We start from the raw sequence: 27,280 nt of genomic DNA on the forward strand, positions 1-27,280 counted from the left end.
AGCCTAACCTGGAGGCGGCCGGCCTCGCGCAAAGGAAGCTGAAGGTGAGAGGGCAGCGGAGGACGAGCGCGGCTCGGGGAGAGGGGAGGGCCCACGCGCACATGCGCAGTAACCGGATTGCCGCGGGCCGGAAGAGCAGAACAGCAGAGCCGCGGCGGCAGGCTACAGACGCCGCTGTGGCCGCGGAGAGAGCGCGGGCCGGCGATGCGGCCCCTGGATGATACTGGGGCCGCTAAGCGGCAGGACTCCGGGCTGCCGCTGATGGACATCCGGACCCCGAGCTCCAGGCAGGAGCCGGCGGCTGCGGAGGTGGTGGAGACGCCCGGCCCCGGAGGGTGTTGGCAGTGCCCTTCCTCGCCGTGCGGCTCGCGTGCCCAGCAGGGTGAGTGCGGGGCGCGGACCCTGGCGCGGGTCTCGCCCATGGGGGAACCAAGAGGGCGCCAGTGGGTGGGAATCCCCGCAGCCGCGGGCGGGGGGCTGCGCATGGTGGACCGCGCCTCTCCTTCCCACCCTGCTGGAAGCTCTGGAACACCCTCGCGCTGTCACCTGCGGGCGGGGGTGCGGGCTGGAAAGAAGAAGCCCCCTGCGTCCCAGTCGGCGGAAAGACCGGAGAAAGTTTCTGATTGGTTTGGAACCCATTTGGGTTTCTGAAACTGTTCCTATAATTAAAGTGTTGCGGGCAGGATCGTGGAGTCCGATTGCCGTTCGGTGCGCCCTGCCGGAGGTTGGGGGTCAGCGAGAAAGGCCATCACGAAGCGGGCTGAGGTTGGGAGGAAGCCAACCAAGAAAACTGATCTCGATGTTAAACGGTGTTCCTCGAAGAGGAAGCTGAAAAGCATCGAGTCTAGAAAAAAATGTTTGTCTCAGCCTTAAGACTCTTGGGAAGGCAAAGTTGAGTGGGACCACTGGTTCTTAACCTTTTTTGAGTTACAAGGAATTTTTAGCAACTGAGACAAAATGAGACAAAAGCACAGTCTCACATAACCTGGGTAAGAGGTTCACGAGCCACCTACAAGGCCAGGGACACTGTCAATGTCTTCCTTCCACAAATGATGAAATCGAGGCCCTGGAAAGTGAGGGCTCTGGCAAGATTTTGTTCGGTTTGCTTTTTCTCCGAAGATCTGGCATGTTTGGAAAAGACACTCCACAGGTCTGGGCAGCACCAGGCATAGGATACCAGTTTGCTAGAGACCCAGCCCAGGGCCCTTTCTCCCAGCCCCAGGCACATTCCTCCTTGATCTTCACCACCCAATTGAAGCAGCTTCTTCCAAGAAAAAAGAAAGGCAAATCTCCTTTCAGGACAAAGTTACACAGCCTGCACCACCTCATCCTCTAGGTCACCTCCCTAGTGTGACCTGGAATTTCCCTGCTGTTTAGCCAACCCCACTGTTCCCATCTGTGTGCACTTTCTCAAGACTCACAAAGTTCACAGACTTTATAGAGAGACAAACCCCAGGGAAATGGTTCTTGCTCCAGTTTCATCCTAAATGCTAAAAGAAATGATCAGGCTTCTCATTATTTATGTAGGGGTTCCCTTCAGCTGAGTGGACCAGAGATGCAGCTTTGAAGAGGTCAGATTCTTGCCTTAATATCCTAGGCCTGAATGTTGTTCTGATGGACTGCTGAGTTAGTCCTTGCAAGCTCTTAAGTGATTTCCCTGTTTGTGAATCAAAGAGGAATATTTCAGGCAGCATGTGGCAAAACCTATGTAAGCAATTGCACCTAAGAATCTTGAGAGAGTCTTTTAATTTCAAAGAAAGTTGCTATTAATAAGACTTAGAAATACTTATTATAAGGTAACCAGGTAATATTCCAAAAAAGGGAGTGCCACAGAAACACTTTAAACTTCTGTACTGTGGTCACTGAACTTTGTGACAGCATCATTTTAGCTTCTTAACCCAACTGCTTATCTCAAGAAAGTTCATTTTCAAGTTGAGGCTGAAACTGTTACCCATTTTTCTTACATTCTTGGATAACCTTCACAGACAGCATATAGCTATCCTAAGACATCTGTTTATTTTCATGAGGGACAGTGTGAGTCTTAGACTGAAGCAAGGAGAAGTTGTCTTAAGTCTGTGCCTCTCATTCTCCTGGAAGAAGTGAGTTCCTTAGGGTAGCAGTGGCCCTGAAACCAGCAGAGCTTTTTACAATGCCCAAGATCCTGTTTCAGTGGGTCTCAGGTAGGGCTGGGATGGGAGCTTTAAAAGTTCCTAAGTTGATTCTAAATCCCAACTGGGTAGTGAATCACCAGTTTAAAGCAGAGGATAGAGAAATTGAGCAACTTTTCAGTTTTCTTCCGACTCAGGAAATTACACTGTTGCCACTTAAGTTGAATTATTTAGAGTTACCAGATTATTAGATACGCTTGCATGGAGTATGATCGCGGAAGCATATACGTAAGCAAATGCCTCTTTGGATTATGCTGCTCTCTTGTTCATTTCCTTTGACAGAACTGAAATTATTGTTCTGTAAGAGACTGAAGTTTGCCAGTCCTCAGCCTCACAACAAATAATCAAGTTCAGCCAGGCCTTGAAACTTAAAGTTTTAAAAGACTTAAAATATCGTAAGTTAAAATATTCCTTGAGAAAATTTTAAAAGTTTAGGTTGGAGAAGATCCTTGAAATACAGACCAAGATGTTTTCTGTCCTTGATCTTCCCACTCTGTTCTGTTCTGTCTGAGGGTATAGGTTCTCTGTAAGGATTAGGTTTCTTCTTAGAAAAACTATTTTATTTGGACCTGAATTCTGAAATTTCAGAAGCTGACCTCTAAGGCTCTAAGACATGTACTTTGTGGTGCTTAACCTTCTAAAGCTTCCTTCTCATGGACTGAGTGGATATGTACAGTTTGGTTCCTGCAGTATCTGAGCACACAGATATAGAATAGAATGGAGGATTCTGGTATTTATAACAGATAACCTATTACATGGTGACTGCTAGCTCCAGGTCATTCCCTTCAGCTGTACACCTTGAACAGGAAAAGGCGGAGGCCTCTGACCAGAATGGCGTCTTTTAGTACAAAGGTCAGACTGTAATGTACGCCCAGGAGGATTGTGCATCATCATAGTTTGGTCCCACTTTGCAAATTGTTTATCACTATGGGCAAAAGTATCTAGTTAACATGTGGATGTTGAAATGTATTAACTGATGTTTGTGTTTATCAGAAAAGGGCATTAAGACAAACAAACAAACATTGTGCAGTACTGGTTTATGGCTGAGTAGCCCACTGTAAATTCCTAGATTGGAACGATAATCTTGCTTTACTACATGTGCCTACACATCCTTCACCTCTGCTATGCTCGTAACTAACAAGGGCCGTACTGTATTTCCATCCTATTTTCTCCTTGGTTTTTTGTGCGTTAGTTTTTTAAAAAACTATTCTTCAGTGTGTGGCCTATCTTTTAAGGAGTTCTCTGCTTACTCTGTTGCTCTCCTCTGAATGGCCAAGATGAGATTGAAAGCGCATTCTACTCCTCTCTTAGACAGCTGTATAAGACAGAGGCAGTGGCTGCTCCTAATGACCTTCATTAACAGATTGAATACTTGATGCCCCGGAGGGAACAGAAGTTTCCTGGTTAAGATCAAGTCAAGAATTAGATGGCAATTCTTTTTCTTCTTTTTTAAAAACTTTAAGCACTTTGGGGTCAGAGGGATAAATAACCTAGCTCCTGCTGTCAAAAAGTTGTGTTCTAAATGGAAAATAAGTTGTAAATCATGAAAACTTAAATATCTGCTTGCATGTGTGCTAAGTCGCTTCAGTCATGACTGACTCTTCATGACCCTATGGACTGTAGACCACCAAGCTCCTCTGTCCATGGGATTCTCCAGGCAACAGTACTGGAATGGGTTGCCATGCCCGCCTCCAAGAGATCTTCCTGACCCAGGGATCGAACCCTTGTCTCTTATGTCTCCTGCATTGGCAGGCAGATTCTTTACCACTAGCACCAGCTGTTCAAAATAACTAAACAGAGAGCCTTCTCAGATTATGCTTTTGCCTGTGGTGTTAGACTATGCATCTTATATTATTTAAAAAACCCGCTAGGTTTTCTCACATTATTTCCTTCAGCAAATATTTATTCAGTGTCTTCCATGGGCCAGGCCTGAACACGCAACTGAGCTCTCAGCCCTAGAGGAGCTCACAGGCTTGTGGGGGAAGCCACATAATCAACAAGTAGCCACATCACACAGTTCGGACCTGTTTTCCAGAAAAGAACACGTTCTGTCTAAAGCTGAGTTCACCAAGGAGATGATATAAAATATCACTTGGAAGCATTTTTCTCTCGCCATCTTGATAAACATTTCTTAAAGATTTCTTTCACCATCTTGGTAAGCTTGTACTTTTTTTTGACTTACAAGTGAGGGAAGAGTCTTCAGTGAGCCAGAGAAATCCATTTTATAGCGTGAACTGCAGTTAAAAATGTAGGCTTAAATTGTTGCCCTTTGCCTGTGGTTCTCTATTCTTGGTGGGGAAAATGGTTCAGGCCCAGAGAATGGATATTATTTAGGAGGTAATATTTGTGTCCTGTTAGTCATCAATGTCATTCCATTTTTCTCAGTATCTAAGTAAAAGTGATAAAACATGGAAGCAAGGACTAATCAGAATTTAATCTTTTTCAGAAGCTGAGAAGAAAGCACCCTGTCCTGGACTTGGCTTGTTTTACACATTACTGTCTGCGTTCCTTTTCTCAGTGGGCTCCTTATTTGTTAAAAAAGTGCAAGACATCCACGCTGTAGAAATTAGTGCTTTCCGATGTGTGTTCCAAATGCTAATCATTATCCCTTGCATAATATACAGAAAGTAAGTATTTCTTACCTGTCAAGTAGAAAGTATTAATAAATGTTTGTAAATCTTTTGACCTGCTTGAATCATCTACTCTCCAGCATCTGCTTTATCACTCTCATAGATTTACCAGTCCTCATACCCTTTGGCTCAGATTAATGAAAAGTCACAAGGATCCACCCATAGAAGTTGCTCTCATAAGCACAAACCACATGCCCAATAAAGGAGGGGAAAGAGATTCAGTTATTCACCAGCCCCTATTTTGAGAACAATGCTTTCCTTGTACAATTCCCCCCATCTTGTACCACCCTCCCTCTTTCCTTTGGCATAACTAGTATTTGGAAGAGAAAAGTAAACGAGAGGAAATAGTAGTGTCTCCTGGTGTCAGAGGTTTCTTTAAGTATAACAGGCTGTTCTCCAAACAGGGCAGACAGAAAGTTACAATAATAATATTTCGATCTTCCCACTAGGGTGCCATGGGAAAGATGTAAGGAGAGCTTAAGAAAGGCTTTTTGTAAAAAAAAAAAATTTAAATAATTACTTTATTGCCAAAAAATGCTGACCATCATCTGAGGCTTCAGCAAGTCCTAATCTTTTCACTGGTGAAGGGTCTTCCTTCATGTTGATGACTGCTGACTGTGCGGGGTGGTAGTTGCTAAAGGTCAAGGTGACTGTGGCAATTTCTTAAAGTAAGACAGCAGTGAAGTTTGCCACATCAGCTGACTCTCTGAGAAAGGCCTTTTTAACTCCTTTCTTGTTCAGTGTCCTCATCTGCAAACTGGAGGGAATGATACCCTTTGTCCTCAACCCTATATGAAAACTGTATTCCCCATCCTTACTGTCTTCTCCCCGGCCAGCCTCTCTTCCCCTTCCATGTGGACCCCATCCACACACCCTCCCCAGGTTAAAATTATGGCTCACCCACGCTGTTATAACCTGTGCACACCCCTGTGTACTTAGACACCTGGGAAGAGGGACTGTTGGGTTCCTGGTGGCAGTTTGCCTCTTTGTCTCTTTGGGTAAAGATGCTTTAACTCCAAATTAAAAGTTTCAGTCACTTGCTACCGAAGTCTCCTTGTATCTATCACTCAGCACAGATTTATTTAGAATTGTTTCACTCCTATCCCAAGTTTTTGGTGAAAAAGGTGAAAATCCAGTAAGAGCAAAAATATTGTCAGAAATTCCCGTGTCGGTGTGGACAAGTCACAGTATTTTAGGAACTGATGGTGGGTACGACTTAAGGAATGTTGAAGGGTGGCAACAGACCATTGATGTGAATACCATCATGCTGTCCATTTTGGAATAAAAGTACTGGGAAGAAGGCGCTTAGAAAAATTTTCTTACATTGCTGGCACTCATCTCTTTTGACCCCTTTTACGTTTCACTATCATGGAAAAAACTCAGCTTCTCAAAGTATGGATCAAAGGTGACTACACTTTGATTTCTAACTCCAGAGACCCAGGGGTCCCTCTATCAAGCCTAGATGCTGTTCTAAAAAGGCCAGCTCTGTAACAGACCAGTGAGCCGCACCTAGGCAGGAACTTACACAGTGCCCTGCTTTGTAAATATTTAATTAAAAAGCATTTGAGCAGCAGTTACTATACTTATCCAGATGCTACAGTTTCTTTTCCAGTGTATTTTAACTCTTTTCCTAAGGAGAACAGTGAAAAGTTGTCTCATACTCAGTAGCTAAAATAAACTTTAGCATTGCTTCAGCTTTAACAGAAGAAACTCATTAAGACTGCAAATGCACACTTGCATTCCCAAGTTTTCTTATATAGGGCAGCTAAATAATGAAATTGTACCTATTATAAAAATAACACTTTTTCATGGTAAAAAGTTTGGAGAAAATAAATATAAAGAAGAAAAATTACCTATGAGTCCACCTGTTTAAGGTATAACCACAATGAACATTTCAGTATATTTTCCTTTTTGTCTTTTTTTACAAGCATATATCAATACATAGGGAAAATACTATATTTGCTGAATTATAATTATACTATTTATGTCTTATTTTTGCTTGTACTGTGAACACTTTGATGTCATTAGTTATACTTAGGAAACACTTTGTAAAAGGTATATTATAATAGTGTAGACATAATTAATATACCATTTCCTTGTTTTTGAAAGTAAAGACTTTTAAGATAATGTTTAAGAATGTAATTTGAAAACAAATGTCAAGTCCATTTAATATTCATTCGTTCCTTTGAATTTACAGAACTGGGTTTATAGGCCCCAAAGGTCAACGAATCTACCTGCTCCTCAGAGGAGTCCTTGGTTCTAACGCCATGATCCTTTTGTACTATGCCTACCAGCTGACGTCTCTCGCAGATGCCACAGTTATCTCCTTTAGCTGCCCGGTGTTCACCTCTATAATTGCTTGCATATTTCTCAAGGAAAAATACAGCCCCTGGGACGCCCTCTTCACTGCCTTCACCATCACTGGAGTGATACTGATCGTGAGGCCACCATTTTTGTTCGGTTCTGAAGTCGTGGAGGCGGATAAAGACTATTCAGTTCACGTGAAGGGCGCTTTGGTGGCCCTTGCGCATGCTGTGTTAGCTGCCATGACTCTGGTTATCCTCAGAAAAATAGGGACATCTGTGGACTACATATTGAGCATTTGGTATTATGTAATCTTTGGCCTCATCGAGTGTGTCATTGTCCTTTCTATTTTAGGAGAATGGCGTCTTCCGCACTGTGGGTTGGACAGGCTATTTCTCATACTAATTGGGATGTTTGGTTTGGGAGGTCAGATGTTTCTGGCAAAAGCCCTTCAGATAGAAAAGGCAGGGCCAGTAGCATTAATGAGGACCATGGACGTGGTCTTTGCTTTTATCTTTCAGATTATTTTCTTTAATGACATGCCATCATGGTGGACAGTGGGTGGCTCCCTATGCGTCATAGCCAGTAACACTGGAGCAGCCATTCGTAAATGGTGCCAGAGTACCAAATAAAGCATCACTGCCGAAATGTGTATTTTTTAAAAGTACACCGTCACCCAGTTTAGACACATAGTGGACACACACACACACCTGGAAAATCTGCATTTACTTCATTGATTATATTTAGTACATTTTATAAAGTATCATCTTTAATTAGTTGAGAATAAGCCAGTCAGTTGGGTGTAGCAGTGATTTCTTTGGTCAATTATTTTTGGTTTTGGCTTTTTGTTGTTGTTGGGGTGGCATTGGTAGGCATTGGTAAGAGGATACATCATTCGTTGAAGAAAAACTGCACAATTTTTGACTCTAAGTATAAATTATGTAATTTTTAGAAGTGTATTTTTGGTATTGATGGGATATAGATGGGAGGAAACTTTTAGATTCTCTTTCAGCAGTGTAGAGGCTGAAAAACTTACTGATAATAATGCTGCTATATAGTTAGTCTTATGCTGAGAATTCATTTGAAATGTAATCCCATTTAGGAGGCCAAAGCTGAAACTTGGAGTAGGTGCCTACTTAATGGTATTAATAAAACAAATGAATTAGCCTTATTTTCAAGGCTTTTATAAACAATTGTCATTCTTTTAACCCGTATTTGTGCCTTTTCACTTTAATGCTAAAACTTTTATGCATAAACTTAAAAAAAAAATCTTCCCATCACCAAATCTGGCTAATAGTTTTCTGTTTTAGTGGCATTAGCAACTGTAGCTACATTCTGTAATTATAATTGTCCGGTGTTTTTTTTTTGAAACACCCCTAAATTTTTCTTAACCTTAAAAGATTTTAGGTGTTTAAAAATCGTAAGAAAGAAATCTTGGCATGACCAGTATGCACATTTCCATTCTGAAGTGTTTTCCCTATAATAGAAATGTGATTTTCTATAAATTTTCTTTGAATTTATGGTGTGATGCCAAATAAAATTTTCTCAGGGTTTTATTCACTTTAACTATAGGAAACCAATGAGATTTTACCTTTTCACATTACAAAAACCATAGTTCCTTATGGTTCACCCTATTAAGATACCTCTCTTACTTTCTAAACCAAATACTTAAGGGACTTTGGAGTATATTTTTTAAATTACTTTTTAAAATATAGTAATCCTAGTAAACTTATTTTTATAGTCTTTTTCCCTTATGGGATTTTATATAATAATGCTTCATGTTATATATTAAATGTAAAGACCTGTGAATCCACAATTAATTGAGTTTTGTAATTTCTTGAAAAAAAAATCACTGTTAAATTCTAGTATATCAGTATGATCTTAAGTGTCAGTGCTGAACCATGATACTATCCTCATGAGTTCAAACAACACATTTTATGTCTGGAATTTCATCAGGCCAGTATTCTGTAGTTAAAGAGAGAATGTAATATTTAGGAGAACTTGAGAGGTTAATCAGGAAATAGAGAGTACATACTAATCGTTCTTTGTCACAGTGAACCCTTTATTGGTGGGGCTTCAGCTCTTACTGTATCAGACCTAGCATCTGTTATTTTAAGCCTACAGATTTGAACGCTTATAGGCTCTTTCCCATTGTTTCATCATAAATCTGCCAAAGTAAGAAAGAACTTGGCTTCCAAGGTTTATGCCATGGTGAGAAACGATCTTTTCCAGTAGTTCCCGGAGGAAATTTTTGGCTTGCTGATCTTCCCAAATGCTTCCCACCAGACAAATCCTAAATGAAGTCTATTTAGGAGAGTCACACTATTATTATAACTTTAGCCTATTCTGCAGTATTCAAGTTTAAAGTTGCAGAACCATCATTTTGCAAGTATGTTAGATAATTATAGACTTGGAGCTTTTTAAGGCTCAAAGGTTAGAAATCCTCTTGTAGGAGACATACTCCATGGTTAGGGATGCTAGGGAGGGGACCTGCCCAAGATGGGTTTCCATGGTCTTATTTATCCCTCCTATATTTCTCCGGTAAAGTATGGAAAATAAACCACTGCTTGAGATATCTAAGGTTAATAAACTCTCAGGGATGCCTCTCCTGGTTCTCTACCTTGCACAATAAAAGAACCTATGAGACCTTGAAAGTTACATCCCTCTGGGCCTGTACATTTCAACAAAGTGGTTTAAGTGCTTGAATGTCACAATATATGACCAAAGTTGGAGAAAATGTTTCTTCTCCTGACTTTTACAGGGTGTGATTCTTAAACACTTTTATAATGTCCGAGTTATATACAAGGATATGTATTGTAACAATTGTGGGTGTGTATATTTTGCAAAGACATCAGTTCCTATATCTTGAAAAGGAAACTATTTTCATAAACTGCTTCTATTTTATAATTACTAATAAAATTAATATGAAAGAAAACTATATTTTGGTTTTAATGATTGTAGCATATGCTTAGTTAATATAACTTGTTTCTTTTTTTAATCCATGTGCATCAAAATGTATTTATTAAAGAGACTGACCTCTAGCCAGTTGTGATTTAGACTCAAGTTTCAAACTATTTATCTCTTTGATACTGTCACATCAAATCTAATGTCTCAAAAATAATCTTATGTTCCAGTGAGGCCTTCATTGTTCTAGTTCCTCAGATCTTGAAGCAGTTTCTGTTCCAACAGTAAGTCTTAGAGTGCTTTGTCTTCTTACTGTCTCATGAATTCTTCATCCTTTGCACTGCTGCTGTCTTAGTCCAAGACTTATCACCTCACACCTGAATTACCACAACAGTATCTTGGGTCTCTGCTTCTAGACTCTTTATTCCACTCAGATCCTTGTTCCACTGCCAGATTAATCTGCCTAAGGCCCTGCTTTCACTGTTACTCTGGTTTGCATGAAGGCATAACAATGCTTTTTTATACACCACATCACATTCAAATTATTCATCTGATCCCATTCCTACTTCTCCGGCTTGATTTCCCATGTCCCAAGACAAATTCCACACTCTTGTCAGTCTCCCCACCAACTCCCACATTTGCCAAGAGATTCCTTCCTCTGTTTTGCGTGCTTGCTTTGCCTTCTAAAGCCTCTTAGCATCCAATGGCTCACCTGAGCCATTGTTTCTTCCACTATCTTCAGCTTCTCCCACTCATACTTCTCCATCTTGGAAGAGTGGATAAACTACTGGATTAGCCATCTGAAGATCTGGGGGTGGTGTCATCCCTTTCCATCTAGGCCCTTCCACTTAGTGTCCTTGAGCCTGTTTTCCTCATTTGCTTCAATTATTAAGTGCAAAAATATTACCTGCTCCAACCCATGTTACAAATAAGCATCATAGAAGACTTGTAGGCCACAAAGGAAGACAAAAACACTAAAGTACTGAACTGTGGTTACTATAGCAGAGTTGAGTATTCACTTCCTATTCAAAATGATGCCTAGCCCAGGGTCCTTCCCCTCTGAGCAGCCTCACCAGGAATGGTATGAACAGTCTTCTTGATCACAAACCTTATTTGGCCCTCTCCTGCTGGCACAGAATTCTACTGTTGGAGAGCTCTAATTTCCTGGTGACATGCCCAGGAAGGGCTGCCAAGGGTCACCGGCCTTTTAATCTTACTCATAGGTGTTGCCACCTTTCCAGTTCTGACTTTAGCTCTGTGAATATTGCACTTGGCTTTGACTGGGGCTGGGGAGGGTGCTGTTAAGCCTGATTCTCTGTGTGTTTCACATGCAGTATTTCTCAAACTCAGCATGGCTCTTCTAGCCTCTTATCTTTTCAGCCAGTAGGCATAATTAATCTACTGAGGGTAATTTAGTGGGAAGAGAGCCAGATCTCTTTGACAACATGCTGGCCTCCAGTGTAGGTGTATGGCACCATGGTCAGTACTGGACATGGGGATTTGGTAATTACAGTGTAGGCTGGGCAGCCTGAGCACTACTCTAAGCACACTGTTACATGATCCCTTTGGTCCCTTATATCAAATCTAATACAGCTACCGTATTCACTTAGAGTTCTGCAAGATGCCCCATCAGGGACCCTCTGTGATCCATAAAGACCCATTCAAGTTTTAGCCTATTTGAACACCAGGCTTGGAAAATCAGTTCACAAACAGCCCATGAACCTTGGCACTGCCCATCATTTCCTGGAAATTGGAGGATTTATAGCAGGAGGGTAAGGAGTAGACATATTTGGTGTCAAGGTAAGGCAGAAAATGTTATACCATAGAAGTCCAGTCTACAAGAAAAGGTTCCAATGGGTTCCACTAGGTACTATGCTAGCTGTCATCTACTGAGCCAGATTTGCAACAATATGAAACATGCTGTTTTTATCACTAAAAATATAGTTACTTTTCATAGGAATGTTGTTGTTGTTTAATCACTAAGTCATGTCCAACTGTTTTGCAACCCCATGGACTGTAGTCCTCCAGGCTCTGCTGTCCATGGAATTTTCCAGGCACAAATACTGGAGTGGGTTGCCATTTCTTTCTCCAGGGGATCTTCCCAACCCAAGGACTTAACCTGTATCTCCTGCATTGGCAGATGGATTCTTTACCACTGAACCATCAGGGAAGCCAGAATGTTGTTTATATTAATTTGGAATTAAATAATAAATAATATATTATAAATATATAATTTATAATATACACATATTTATAATATAATTTATATATTATAAATTAAATAATGGAATTATTTTAAATAAATTTAAACTTTTTAACTTTGCTTTTAAATATTGTTATATACATATCTCTCTCTCTCTCTCTCTCCCCCACATAAACCAGAAGTTCTTTGGAGTCCTCATAAATGTTTAAGAGAGTAAAGGGGTGTGGCACCAAAAATTTTTTGGCCCATGGTCATTGGTAGTGGTGGTGGTGGCTTAGTTGCTAAGTCCTGGTCAATTCATTGGACCCCATGGACTGTAGCCCACCAGGCTTCTCTGTCCAGGGGATTTACCAAGCAAGCATACTGGAGTGAGTTGCCATTTCCTTCTCCAGGGAATTTTCCTGACCCAGGGATCTAACCCAGTATTGCTTGTAGATTCTTTACTGACTGAGCCACCAGGGAAGCCCATTACCAAATTGTCTCTGTTACTTTCTGTATATGTACTTTGGTTTCTTTGTATGTGCACTTTAGAAAAATCAGAAGATTTTGATACTCTGCAGCATAGTACTTGCATCCATACAACTTCTACAAAGGGCAGTTTGACAGCATCAATTAATTTATGGACACATGTTATTTTTTCACCCAGAAATTCCATTTTGGGAATTTGAATTACATACATTTATAATTATAGGAATTGAAGATATACTTTCTGTAAAATGATATATGCAAGATTATTTATTACAACATTACTTAAAAGCAAAAAACAGAACTAGCCTGAATGTTCCTCAGTAGGGTACTAGTTAAATAAGCAATGGTACATACACAAAATAAAATGCCATTGAAAGTAAATTAAGGGAGAGCAAGGGAGCTTTACATGCATAGATGTGAGATGTGGGATAATCTTCAAGATTAAGTGAAAAAGCAAGATTCAGATAGTAGTAGAGTATAAGATCAATTGTATAAAAAGAGGGTAAACAATATTTTAGGAAGAGATACATGAATTTGGTAACACTGGTTGCCTTTAGGGAGAAGAAACTGGTAGCTGAAGATCAGGGTGGAAATGAGATTTTTCATTGCATCCCCTTTTATACCTTTTGAATTTTGAGCTATGTGAATATATAATGTAGTCCACCAATAAAATAGAAAATAAAGCTGATAGAACAAAATCAAAAAGATGACATGACATAAAGAATAGAAAGGAGGGAATGATAGAATAGAGATATGCATGCATGCATGCATGCATACATATGTAGAGAAACGTTTACTGTTTTAATCTGATTTATCACCTGGCTATGATTACTGACTTCCTTTTGCTTTCTCCTCTTTTCCTTATCTAGCTTGCAAGCCAGACTTTAATTTCCATATGTTCCACAACTGAAGAAAATACAAAAGGAAAATCTGAATTTCCCTTAGATTCAAAAAAACATTGCCCAGCCCAGAGCCAAATATCTGACTTTCCACAGCACCAAAATTATTTTTACATGGAAAGGAAACTAGTATTTATTAAACATGTCCCATCCAGGCCAAGAGCTTCTTGATCTTTGCCTCATTCAATCCTTGCCAACTCTGGGAGATGGGTTGGTTGGGAAATTAAAGTTCAAAGAGGTTGAAGGGGATCACCTACTAGTAAACTCCAGCACTCTCACTAGTAAATAATGGGACTGAGTCACTGCCCTAGGTCAGCCTGATCCGAAAGACCTTGACCTTTCCAGTCCCCATATTACCTAACTAGCTGGAAAAGAATCAGGACAGAAACGCTGTAGTGCTTGCCACCACAGTGAAAGGACTACTTCTTGACTTTGGGATTTGGAGGTATGTATACCCTTCTCCTACCTCCTCTTCTCTCACACAGCAAGAGGCGGATGTGAAATATAGAAGGTGGTGACAACACTGCATATATTTTAGTTTTATTTCTTTCAATCCATTAATCAATAGTTATTGAGCAGTAGCCATATACAATCACGAAACAAGGAAGCATCAAATATTGCTAAGCCGTCAAAATGGTCAAGATGACATGCAAACATGACATATATACGTACCATGTAATCAGAGCACCTGGGCTACAGCAAGATACTGCCCAAGGACCTGAAAATGAGGTAGTCTCCTGAGGTCTCAAAGCAGGGAAGAACAGAGCTGTATACAGAGCTGAACCTCGGGCCAGCCACATTTAGCCATAACTTCCCTAGAGATACTCAGAACATTTTTTAGGTTGTAACACACCAGTCAGAAGGGCTGGCCAGCCTCAGAAGCAGGAAAGGAAGGTGGCTGTGGCAGGCATGTTCACATAGTAGAGATGGGACACACTGAGATGGTGCATCCCAGTTTTTCTCCCTAAAGTACCCCAATAGCTGACAAGAGTATGGAGGCATAGCTATAATCACAGCAACAATAACCAGTACCCTTTATTTTGTTTTTCATGTGTAACCTTCTGTCATGCTTTTTTTTTTTTTTTTAATTTTTTATTTGGCTATATTGGGGCTTAGCTGCAGCATGTGGGGTCTTTAGTTGTTGCATGGGATGCTGAGTTGCACCATATGGGATCTAGTTCCCTCATCAGGGATCAAACCTGGGCCCCCTGCCCTGGGAGCACAGAATTTTAGCCACTGGACCACCAGGGAAGTCCCCTAATTGGCTTATTGAGTCTTGCAACTCTGTGAGGAAGGCTATTTATTGTCATCACTTAATTGTTGAGGAAACAGAAGCTAGGAAAAGTTAAATGACTTGCCCAAGGGCATGTAGCTAATAAGTGGCAGAGCCTGGGTCTTAAAACCCTCCTCTGTCAAACCCCAACTCTCTGTTCTTGACTCTGCTACTCTACTGCTCACCCTAAGACTGAAGCTGCCCATCTCAAGCTCAAAAGTTCTTTGAGGCTTCATGCTTTTTAAAAAATATATGCGATTTTTGGCATCTTAATAATATACCTGAGTGTTTTGGTATAAGAATATTATTTTAAATTACCAATTTGGTCATTTAACTTTTTATTGCCCAAATTTCTAGTTATGAAGATGGGGCCTCTATTATGGTATTGCTGTCCTTCTAAGAAGAGGAAGAGACCAGAGCCCTCTCTCTCTACTGTGTAGGGATACAGCAAGAAGGCAGCTACCTGCAGGCCAGGAAGAAGGTCCTCTGTTAAGAACCAAATATACCAACACTTTTATCTTGGATTTCCTAGCCTCCAGAACTGTGAGAAGCCACCTTCATCTATGGTATTTTGTTATAGCAGTCTGAGCTGATGAAGATAATGTGTAATTTTAAATTTTCTGGTGGCCTTATTAAACAATGTAAAAAATAGGAAAAATTAATTTTAATAGTACATTTTATTTAACCCTGATGTATCCAAAATATTACCATTTCAACATGTGATCATTATAAAAAATTATTCATGAGGTATTGTATTAATACGTTTTGTGTGTGTGTGTTTATTTTTAATATAAATTTATTTATTTTAATTGCAGGCTAATTACTTTACAATATTGTATTGGTTTTGCCATACATCAACATGAATCCACCATGGGTGTACACGTGTTCCCCATCCTGAACCCCCCTTCCACCTCCCTCCCCATACCATCCCTCTGGGTCATCCCAGTGCACCAGCCCTGAGCAGCCTGTATCATGCATTGAACCTGGATTGGTGATTCGTTTCACATATGATATTATACATGTTTCAATGCCATTCTCCAAAATCACCCCACCCTCCCCGTCTCCCACAGAGTCCAAAAGACTGTTCTATACATCTGTGTCTCTTTTGCTGTCTCGCATACAGGGTTATCATTACCATCTTTCTAAATTCCATGTATATGCATTAGTATACTGTATTGGTGTTTTTCTTTCTGGCTTACTTCACTCTGTATAATAGGCTCCAGTTTCATCCACCTCATTAGAACTAATTCAAATGTATTCTTTTTAATGGCTGAGTAATACTCCATTGTGCATATATACCACAGCTTTCTTATCCGTTCGTCTGCTGATGGACATCTAGGTTGCTTCCATGTCCTGGCTATTATAAACAGTGCTGCAATGAACATTGGGGTACACGTGTCTCTTTCAATTCTGGTTTCCTCAGTGTGTATGCCTAGCAGTGGGATTGCTGGGTCGTATGGCAGTTCTATTTCCAGTTTTTTAAGGAATCTCTACACTGTTCTCCATGGTGGCTGAACTAGTTTGCATTCCCACCAACAGTGTAAGAGAGTTCCCTTTTCTCCACACCCTCGCCAGCATTTATTGCTTGTAGACTTTTGGATAGCAGCCATTGTGACCGGTGTGAAATGGTACCTCATAGTGGTTTTGATTTGCATTTCTCTGATAATGAGTGATGTTGAGAATCTTTTCATGTGTTTGTTAGCCATCTGTATGTCTTCTTTGGAGAAATGTCTGTTTAGTTCTTTGGCCCATTTTTTGATTGGGTTGTTTATTTTTCTGGAATTGAGCTGCAGGAGTTGCTTGTATATTTTTGAGATTAGTTGTTTGTCAGTTGCTTCATTTGCTATTATTTTCTCCCATTCTGAAGGCTGTCTTTTCACCTTGCTAATAGTTTCCTTCATTGTGCAGAAGCTTTTACTTTTAATTAGGCCCCATTTGTTTATTTCCAATATTCTGGGAGGTGGGTCATAGAGGATCCTGCTGTGATTTATGTCGGAGAGTGTTTTGCCTATGTTCTCCTCTAGGGGTTTTATAGTTTCTGGTCTTACATTTATATCTTTAATCCATTTTGAGTTTATTTTTGTGTATGGTGTTAGAAAATGTTCTAGTTTCACTCTTTTACAAGTGGTTGACCAGTTTTCCCAGCACCACTTGTTAAAGAGATTGTCTTTTCTCCATTGTATATTCTTGCCTCCTTTGTCAAAGATAAGGTGTCCGTAGGTGCATGGATTTATCTCTGGGCTTTCTATTTTGTTCCATTGATCTATATTTCTATCTTTGTGCCAGTACCATACTGTCTTAATGACTGTGGCTTTGTAGTAGAGCCTGAAGTCAGGCAGATTGATTCCTCCAGTTCCATTCTTCTTTCTCAAGATTGCTTTGGCTATTCGAGGTTTTTTGTATTTCTGTAAAAATTATGAAATTATTTGTTCTAGCTCTGTGAAAAATACCGTTGGTAGCTTGATAGGGATTGCATTGAATCTATAGATTGCTTTGGGTAGTATACTCATTTTCACTATATTGATTCTTCTGATCTATGAACATGGTATATTTCTCCACCTATTAGTGTCCTCTTTGATTTCTTTCACCAGTGTTTTATAGTTTTCTATATATAGGTCTTTTGTTTCTTTAGGTAGATATATTGCTAAGTATTTTATTCTTTTCATTGCAATGGTGAATGGAATTGTTTCCTTAATTTCTCTTTCTATTTTCTCATTATTAGTGTATAGGAATGCAAGGGATTTCTGTATGTTGATTTTATATCCTGCCACTTTACCAGATTCATTGATTAGCTCTAGTAATTTTCTGGTGGAGTCCTTAGGGTTTTCTATGTAAGGGATCATGTCATCTGCAAACAGTGAGAGTTTTACTTCTTCTTTTCCAATTTGGATTCCTTTTATTTCTTTTTCTGCTCTGATTGCTGTGGCCAAAACTTCCAAAACTATGTTGAATAGTAGTGGTGAAAGTGGGCACCCATGTCTTGTTCCTGACTTTAGGGGAAATGCTTTCAATTTTTCACCATTGAGGATAATGTTTGCTGTGGATTTGTCACATATAGCTTTTATTATGTTGAGGTATGTTCCTTCTATTCCTGCTTTCTGGAGAGTTTTTATCATAAATGGATGTTGAATTTTGTCAAAGGCTTTCTCTGCATCTATTGAGATAATCATATGGCTTTTATTTTTCAATTTGTTAATGTGGTGTATTAAATTGGTTGATTTGCAGATATTGAAGAATTCTTGCATCCCTGGGATAAAGCCCACTTGGTCATGATGTATGATCTTTTTAATGTGTTGTTGGATTCTGATTGCTAGAATTTTGTTAAGGATTTTTGCATCTATGTTCATCAGTGATATTGGCCTGTAGTTTTCTTTTTTTAGTGGCATCTTTGTCAGGTTTTGGTATTAGGGTGATGGTGGCCTCATAGAATGAGTTTGGAATTTTACCTTCCTCTGCAATTTTCTGGAAGAGTTTGAGTAGGAAGGTGTTAGCTCTTCTCTAAACTTTTGGTAGAATTCAGCTGTGAAGCCGTCTGGACCTGGGCTTTTGTTTGCTGGAAGATTTCTGATTACAGTTTCAATTTCTGTGCTTGTGATGGGTCTGTTAAGATTTTCTATTTCTTCCTGGTTCAGTTTTGGAAAGTTGTACTTTTCTAAGAATTTGTCCATTTCTTCCAAGTTGTCCATTTTATTGGCATATAATTGCTGATAGTAGTCTCTTATGATCCTTTGTATTTCTGTGTTGTCTGTTGTGATCTCTCCATTTTCATTTCTAATTTTATTGATTTGATTTTTCTCCTTTTGTTTCTTGATGAGTCTGGCTAATGGTCTGTCAATTTTATTTATCCTCTCAAAGAACCAGCTTTTGGCTTTGTTGAATTTTGCTATGGTCTCTTTTGTTTCTTTTGCATTTATTTCTGCCCTAAATTTTAAGATTTCTTTCCTTCTACTAACCTGGGGTTCTTCATTTCTTCTTTTTATAGTTGCCTTAGGTATAGAGTTAAGTTATTTATTTGACTTTTTTCTTGTTTCTTGAGGTATGCCTGTATTGCTATGAACCTTCCCCTTGGCACTGCTTTTACAATGTCCCACAGGTTTTGGGTTGTTGTGTTTTCATTTTCATTCATTTCTATGCATATTTTTATTTCTTTTTTGATTTCTTCTGTGATTTATTGGTTATTCAGCAGCATGTTGTTCAGCCTCCATATGTTGGAATTTTTAATAGTTTTTCTCCTGTAATTGAGATCTAATCTTAGTGCATTGTGGTCAGAAAAGATGCTTGGAATGATTTCAATTTTTTAAAATTTACCAAGGCTAGATTTGCGGCCCAGGATGTGATCTATCCTGGAGAAGGTTCCGTGTGCGCTTGAGAAAAAGGTGAAATTCATTGTTTTGGGGTGAAATGTCTTATAGATATCAACTAGGTCTAACTGGGCAATGGCACCCCAGCCCAGTACTCTTGCCTGGAAAATCCTATGGATGGAGGAGCCTGGTGGGCTGCAGTCCATGGGGTCGCAAAGAGTCGGACACGAGTGAGCGACTTCACTTTCACTTTTCACTTTCCTGCATTGGAGAAGGAAATGGCAACCCACTCCAGTGTTCTTGCCTGGAGAATCCCAGGGATGGCGGAGCCAGGTGGGCTGCCGTCTATGAGGTCGCAGAGGGTCGGACACGACTGAAGTGACTTAGCAGCAGCAGCAGGTCTATTGTATCATTTAAAGTTTGTGTTTCCTTGTTAATTTTCTGTTTAGTTGATCTATCCATAGGTGTGAGTGGGGTATTAAAGTCTCCCACTATTGTTGTGTTATTGTCAATTTCCCCTTTCATACTTGTTAGCATTTGTCTTACATATTGTGGTGCTCCTATGTTGGGTGCATATATAATTGTTATATCTTCTTCTTGGATTGATCCTTTGATCATTATGTAGTGTCCTTCTTTGTCTCTTTTCACAGCCTTTGTTTTAAAGTCTATTTTATCTGATATGAGTATTGCTACTCCTGCTTTCTTTTGGTCTCTATCTGCATGGAATATCTTATCTAGCCCTTCACTTTCAGTCTATATGTGTTCTTTGTTTTGAGGTGGGTCTCTTGTAGACAACATATATAGGGGTCTTATTTTTGTATCCATTCAGCCAGTCTTTGTCTTTTGGTTGGGGTGGTCAACAAATTTACGTTTAAGGTAATTATTGATAAGTATGATCCTGTTGCCATTTACTTTATTGTTTTGGGTTTGAGTTTATACACCCTTTTTGTGTTTCCTGTCAGAGAAGATCCTTTAGCATTTATTGGAGAGCTGGTTTGGTGGTGCTGGATTCTCTCAGCTTTTGCTTGTCTGTAAAGCTTTTGATTTGTCCTTCATATTTGAATGAGACCCTTGCTGGGTACAGTAATCTGGGCTGTAGTTTATTTTCTTTCATCACTTTAAGTATGTCCTGCCATACCCTCCTGGCCTGAAGAGTTTCTACTGAAAGATCAGCTGTTATCCTTATGGGAAGCTCCTTGTGTGTTATTTGTTGTTTTCCCCTTGCTGCTTTTAATATTTGTTCTTTGTGTTTTATCTTTGTTAATTTGGTTAATATGTGTCTTGGGGTGTTTTGCCTTGGGTTTATCCTGTTTGGGACTCTCTGGGTTTCTTGGACTTGGGTGATAATTTCCTTCCCCATTTTAGGGAAGTTTTCAACTATTATCTCCTCAAGTATTTTCTCATGGTCTTTCTTTTTGTTTTCTTCTTCTGGGACTCCTATGATTTGGATGTTGGGGTGTTTAACATTGTCCCAGAGGTCTCTGAGATTGTCCTCATTTCTTTTAATTCGTTTTTCTTTTTTCCTCTCTGATTCACTTATTTCTACCATTCTATCTTCTACCTCACTCATCCTATCTTCTGCTTCCATTATTCTACTATTTGTTCCCTCCAGAGTGTTTTTTATACCATTTATTGCATTATTCATTATATATTGACTCTTTTTTATTTCTTCTAGGTCCTTGTTAAACCTTTCTTGCATCTTCTCAATCCTTGTCTCCAGGCTATTTATCTGTGATTCCATTTGGTTTTCAAGATTTTGGATCATTTTTCACTATCATTATTCAGAATTCTTTATCAGGTAGAGTCCCTATCTCTTCCTCTTTTGTTTGGTTTGGTGGGCATTTATCCTGTTCCTTTACCTTCTGGGTATTCCTCTGTCTCTTCATCTTCTTTATATTGCTGTGGCCTTTCTGTATTCTGGCAATTTGTGGAGTTCTCTTTATTGTGGAGTTTCCTCGCTGTGAGTGGGGTTGTACGGGTGGCTTGTCAAGGTTTCCTGGTTAGGGAAGCTTGTGTCGGTGTTCTGGTGGGTGGGGCTGGATGTATTCTCTCTGGAGTGCAATGAAGTGTCCAGTAATGAGTTATGAGATGTCAATGGGTTTGGAATGACTTTGGGCAGCCTGTATATTGAAGCTCAGGGCTGTGTTCCTGTGTTGCTGGAGAATTTGCATGGTATGTCTTGCTCTGGAACTTGTTGGCTCTTGGGTCGTTCTTGGTTTCAGTGTAGGTATGGAGGCGTTTGGTAAGCTCCTGTCAATTAATGTTCCCTGGAGTCAGGAGTTCTCTGGTGTTCTCAGGATTTGGACTTAAGCCTCCTGCTTCTGGTTTTCAGTCTTATTTTTACAGTAGCCTCAAGACCTCTCTATCTATACAGCACTGATGATAAAACATCTAGGTTAAAGATGAAAAGTTTCTCCACAGTGAGGGACACCCAGAGAGGTTCACAGAGTTACATAGAGAAGAGGGAGGAGGGAGATAGAGGTGACCAGGATGAGATGAGGTGGAATCAAAAGAGGAAAGAGCAAGCTAGTCAGTAATCACTTCCTTATGTGCGCTCCACAATCTGGATCGCTCAGAGATATTCATGGAGTTATACGGAGAAGAGAAGAGGGAGGAAGGAGACAGAGGTGGCCAGGAGGATAAAAGGGGGAATCAAAAGGAGAGAGACAGATCCAGCCAGTAATCAGTTTCCTAAGTGCTCTTCACCGTCCAGAACACACAAAGAGATTCACAGAGCTGGGTAGAGAAGAGAAGGGGGAGGGAGGAGATAGAGGCGACCTGGTGGAGAAAAAGGAGAGTCCAAAGAGGGAGAGAGCAGTCAAGCCAGTAGTCTCGCTCCCAAGGAAGAATGGGTACTGAAGTTTGGGTTCTTAAAGGTACAAAAATGATAATACCAAAAAGCAAAGATTAAAAATCTAGAGTAGAGGTTGGATTTTCAAAGTTAGCAACGAAGCCTGCTTGCAGTTTGGTAGATAATGCCTCTCTGGGGCTGCAATTGCCCCCTTCCAGCTCTGGCTGCCCTCGACTGCCTGTCTCCGGAGGGGGATGGGCCAGCCTGGAGCTGGCTAGCTCTGCTCTGTCCTTTGTTCTGTGAGCAGGCCTGATGGTGTCTTAGGTTAGGGCTTTTCGCGTAGCTCTAGTCAGTCCTTTGTTCTGTGAGCGGGCCTGGAGGTGTCTTAGGTTAGGGCTTTTAGCGTGGTAGCTATCCCACAGTCTGGGTTGCTATCCCAAACCAGTTAGTTCCTTCAGATTGCCCTTGGGGCTTTCAGACCCCGTCCTTACTCTAAGCAATGCAGCCTGCACCTCCCTGCCCAGCCCGTGCTTGCTAGTGGTGGATGCAGCTGTCTGCATTGCTTCTCTGCTGGGAGTTACCATTGGGCACGTAATCTGTGGGTTTTAATTATTTATTTATTTTCCCTCCTGGTTATGTTGCCCTCTGTGGTTCCAAGGCTCACCACAAACTCGGCAGTGAGAGTGTTTCTTGGTGTTTGGAAACTTCTCTCTTTTTTAAGACTCTCTTCCCAGGATGGAGCTCCCTCCCTACCTCTTTTGTCTCTCTTTTTATCTTTTATATTTTTTCCTACCTCCTTTCGAAGACAATGGGCTGCTTTTCTGGGTGCCTGATGTCCTCTGCTGGCATTCAGAAGTTGTTTTGTGGAATTTTCTCAGCATTCAAATGTTCTTTGATGAATTTGTGGGGGAGAAAGTGGTCTCCCCATCCTATTCCTCCACCATCTTAGGACCGCTGCCCATATTAATATGTTTTAGTTGTCATCCATAGCCTTCAAAGTCTGGTGTATATTTTACGTGTATAGCACATCTCATCTGAGACTAGCCACATTTCAGGTTTTCAATAGCTACATGTAACTAGTGATTACCACCTTTAACAGCACAATTCTAGACAGTGCTGGGAGGAAAGCAGGGTTACAACTACCATTGTTACTGTGGCTGCCATGTGCCAGTACGTATCAAAGCTCCTTATACATTTCTCCCATTGATCCTTGGAATAACCTTACAAGATTCATGTTCTCTTCCCTATTTTACACACTTAAGAGTGTTTAAGAGACTTTTGTGAGGTCACATAACTAGCAAAGGACAGAGATTTGACCCAAAGCACTTCCTAATTCATCTTATGCTTCCCATTTACAGATACGAGAAGATGAATTGCTCTGGACTTCACCCTTCAGGTTGTGAAGCAGCTCAGGTCCTAAACAAAGCTCAAAGGAAGGGCGGTAACATCACCAGTAAGTCGTGTAACCAAACAGGCCATTCCCTCTGAAGGCAAAGAAGCACCTACTATCGGATTAGAAGCAGAAACAAGGTGCTGATAAACTTCCTCAGGAAAAAAAAAAAAAAAATTCTTTGAGAAGCAAAGGTGAGAGAATGAACAAAGTGAAAAGAAAAAGGAAAGCTACGCTAACCGGAAAGCGATAAGTGGGTTTGAACATTAACCAAGGGCAAAAGTTGGGGATATAATAATGATCACAACCTTGGTAGATAAACATGCCATTAAAGCAAGTGGAAATGGATGCCACAGGTCTCACCTGTAAAGTTGCTCTTGGGAAGAGGAGGAACCAAAGCCTGGAGCCACGTGAAGGGTTATCAGGATTGACCATGGAAAGCAAGTCAAAGGAAGAGTCAAGGTCACAACAGAGACAAGGATGTGCAACCATTCAAGGTGTGCTGTTAAAACACCCCATTATGACAGGCTCTGCACCAGCTACCGACACAGCTGCTTATATGTGCTCAGCTAGGACTAATGCCAAAAGCAGGAATCCATATAAACAGTCCTCAGTGAAAAGAGAACATCATACTAAATGTATTACATCTGTACCTTTGCCTTTTCTATATTTAGAGTTTAAATGTCTTTTATTTATGAAATGATGGTAAGGGTGGATTCCCAATGTTTGGATGGCTTCGTTCTTATGTCTTCACCTGGCAAATGTAGAAGTTGACAGTTTTATGTTGGCCCTCCAGTTTAATCATTGAAAACATTTTTGTGGTCTATAAAATTAAAAAAAGTACTGCTTAAGATTCCATCCTTTCTCATGTGTACCAGATTTTGTTTTTCTCTAGTATAATTTCAACTACTCCTTCTACCCTAGCTCCATCCCCTCAGAGCAAAAATATGCTTGAATTTCTTCCAAGTAAACCAAATTAAATGAAACCTTCCTTAAACTATCCTCCCTTCCTCTCTGGATACACCTGAGCACGGGTTTCTTCTTTAACTACCATTCTTTCCTCAACTCCCTCCCACAACTGTTTATCCCTACACTTTTTCACACTGGCAACTTAATATTTAAAAACTATGCAATAAAAACTGTGTGATATTTCTCCACCAAAATAAAGATTAACTAAAATCAGTTTTAATACTTTCCCTTCTGGTTGAGTCACTATTAAAACAGTATCGCCTTCTTCCTACTTAACCACCTTCAAAGGGCCCAATATTACATTAAACAGTGCTTTGTCATTTTACCTTGGGTACTTAGCCAAGTTCATAAGCTTTTGTACAAGAGAAAGGCCATGTTCCAAACCAGGTTTCAAATACATTTTGTTTTTCTTTTATCTTTTTACTTTGACATAATAATTGCAGAGTTACAGAAATGCTACAAGAATTCCCACTACCTTTTCACTCAGATTCCCCAAGAGTGAACATTTTTGAGAGTAAGTTGTAGACATGATGCCATTCACCCCTTGCATTGTTTAGGATTCTCCAGAGAAACAAACCAACAGGAGATACATACAATTCTTGAGAGAAAGAAGTACGGGCAGCAGTGTTGCAGGGGGCGGGGTGGAGCGTAGACTAAGGAACTGGTTGATGCAATTGTGAGGGCTGACATACCATATATGTAGGGCAGTCTAGCAGGCTTGAAATTCAGGTAGGAGTTGATGTTGCATTCTAGAGTCTGAATTCCACAGCACAACAAGACAGAAATCAGGCAGACTGTCTATGTCTTAAGAAGAATTTCTTCCTTGGGAAACCTAAGTTGTTGCTCTTTAAGGCCTTCAAATGATAGGATGATGCCCTCGCACATTATGGAGTATAATCTAGTTTACTCAAAATCTGATGATTTAAATCTTAATCATATCTTAAGAATATCTTCACACCAACATATAGTTGTCTGACCAAGCAATTGGATATCATAGCCAAGTTATGTTGACACATAAAATTAGCCATCATATCCCTAAAGTTCTGCACTGCCCAGTTACTTCAAAAAGCATATTTTCTCAATAACCACTGTAAAATTTGCAAAATCAGGAATTTAACATCAATATAACGCTAATATCTAATATACCGACATTATTAGACAGCTAGTCATTAATCCCCACAGAATTCAAATTAAAAAACATTGCTTAAAAACCTTATTTTATAATTTTTAAACATCTTAAGTATTTACTAGGGCTTCCCAAGTGGTGCAGTGGTAAAGAATCTACCTGCCAATGCAGGAGACACGGTCGACATGGGTTCCATCCCTCGGTTGGGAAGATCCCTAGAAGAGGAAATGGCAACTCACTCCAGTATTATTACTGGGAAATCCCATGGACAGAGGGGCCTGGCAGGCTAGTCCCTCAGTTGTGCACTACTCTGTGACCCCATGGACTGTCGCTCACCAGGCTCCTCTGTCCATGGGATTCTCCAGGCAAGAATACTGGAGAGGGTTGCCATGCCCTCCTCCTGAGGAGGGGATCTTCCTGAGCTAGGGATTGAACCTGCATGTCTTAAGTCTCCTGCATTGGCAGGCATGTTCTTTACCACCAGCACCACCTGTATGGGTCCTTTCAAAAGGCTGCTCAGCAACTTGGCCTATGATTTTTTTTAATTTATTTTAATTGGAGGCTAATTACTTTATAATATTATAGTGGTTTTTGCCATACATTGACATGAATCAGCCATGGGTGTACATGTGTCCCCCACCCTGAACCCCTCTCACACCTCCTTCCCCACCATCCCACAGGGTCATCCCAGTGCACCGGCCCTGAGCGCCCTGTCTCATGCATCGAACCTGGACTGGCGATCTATTTCACGTATGGTACTGATTTTTCAGCAAAGATAGCAGAAGTATTTCAAACAGGAAAGCTTTTAAGATTCCGAAATCTTTTATAGAAAATCATTTCGTGAAGTGCCTTAGTAGTTCTTATTATCAAAGAATGTTGATTTGGATGTTTGCCTGGACTACACTTTAGGGATAAAAGAATGGTTAAAATACCTTTGAGGCTACACACACAGAATCCCCTTGGTTTAGAGCTCAGTTTTACCAGTAGATGTCGCTACAGTCAGACATATTCTGCCTTGAAATCTTTGTGACCTAGTATGTGGACAGAACTGTCAAGAGGCAAAGCTTGAGAATTTGCAAAATAAAAATGATTTCAAGATATGAGCAGACAAGTTTAGAAGAAACCAACTTGTCTAAAGTCTATTCGTGAGATGGGGCATGAGAATTCAAGCAACTCACCTTTGCAGACATTAAATATATCCACCCCTGTCAGCAATGAGCAAGGCTCTACTGGAAACAGTGGGAGAGGAGATACGGTACCTAGGGTTCCCTAGAAAAGTGAAGCAGTGGCCATTTGTTCTGTCCTCTGTCTGTGAAAGGGGCAGGTTTTCCTGGCACCTGAGACAGACACATGTTTTCAAATCTGGAAGGAGGGTCTAAGAAACAACTTCCACTAGCTCATTCAACACCCATTTTCCCCTTCTCAGCTGAGGTTGGCCTGCACATGACATAAAGACATCACAAAGACAGTTTACAAAACTGTCACATACTTCAGAGGTTTTATACTGAATATATACACAGGATTTATTATATTCATTTTGAGCACTTGCTAAGGGGCACACTCTGTACGAAGTTCCTTATCTGATTTAATTCTCCCCAAAGTTCTGTGAGGCAGACATTTTAAATTATCCTCACTCTTAGAGATGAAATATCTGAAAAACAAGGGGCTGGGGAATTGAGTGGTTAAACAACTTATCTAAGATCACCCAGTTAAAGAATGGTAAAACAAGATTCAAACCTAGCCCTGTGTGAAGCACTCGGTTGTGTTCTTTCTTAGTCCATTATTCCAAGGCAACAGCCTCTATAAGTGTCTGACCAGATAAAATCTGGGGTTGCATTGTTCAAGTTGACTTTA

At 40.4% G+C, this 27,280-nt stretch overlaps 1 protein-coding gene across 6 annotated transcripts; it reads left to right on the plus strand.

Annotated features, from left to right (window-relative positions):
- The first annotated feature begins 137 nt into the window (after positions 1–137).
- On the plus strand, positions 138–24,189 carry SLC35G1 (solute carrier family 35 member G1). 6 transcript variants are annotated; one of them, XR_015155695.1, is made up of 4 exons: positions 138–382; positions 2,451–2,563; positions 4,615–4,795; positions 23,300–24,189. XR_015155695.1 is itself a non-coding variant. In XM_086378749.1 (3 exons), exons 1-3 carry the CDS (start codon positions 205–207, stop codon positions 23,427–23,429), a joined length of 489 nt encoding a protein of 162 aa, XP_086234875.1. In that variant the 5' UTR covers positions 138–204; the 3' UTR covers positions 23,430–24,189. The 6 variants fall into 6 exon arrangements, 4 of the variants coding, with proteins under 4 accessions (XP_086234875.1, XP_086234876.1, XP_086234873.1 ...); XR_015155694.1 differs by lacking the exon at positions 23,300–24,189 and adding an exon at positions 6,996–8,292; XM_086378749.1 differs by lacking the exon at positions 2,451–2,563.
- The last annotated feature ends 3,091 nt before the right edge of the window (positions 24,190–27,280 follow it).

The sequence above is a fragment of the Bos grunniens genome, chromosome 26, assembly GCF_055505025.1.
Source record: "Bos grunniens cultivar Pamir isolate PY7600 chromosome 26, Bosgru_T2T1.0, whole genome shotgun sequence".
Classification (NCBI taxonomy): Eukaryota; Metazoa; Chordata; class Mammalia; order Artiodactyla; family Bovidae; genus Bos; species Bos grunniens.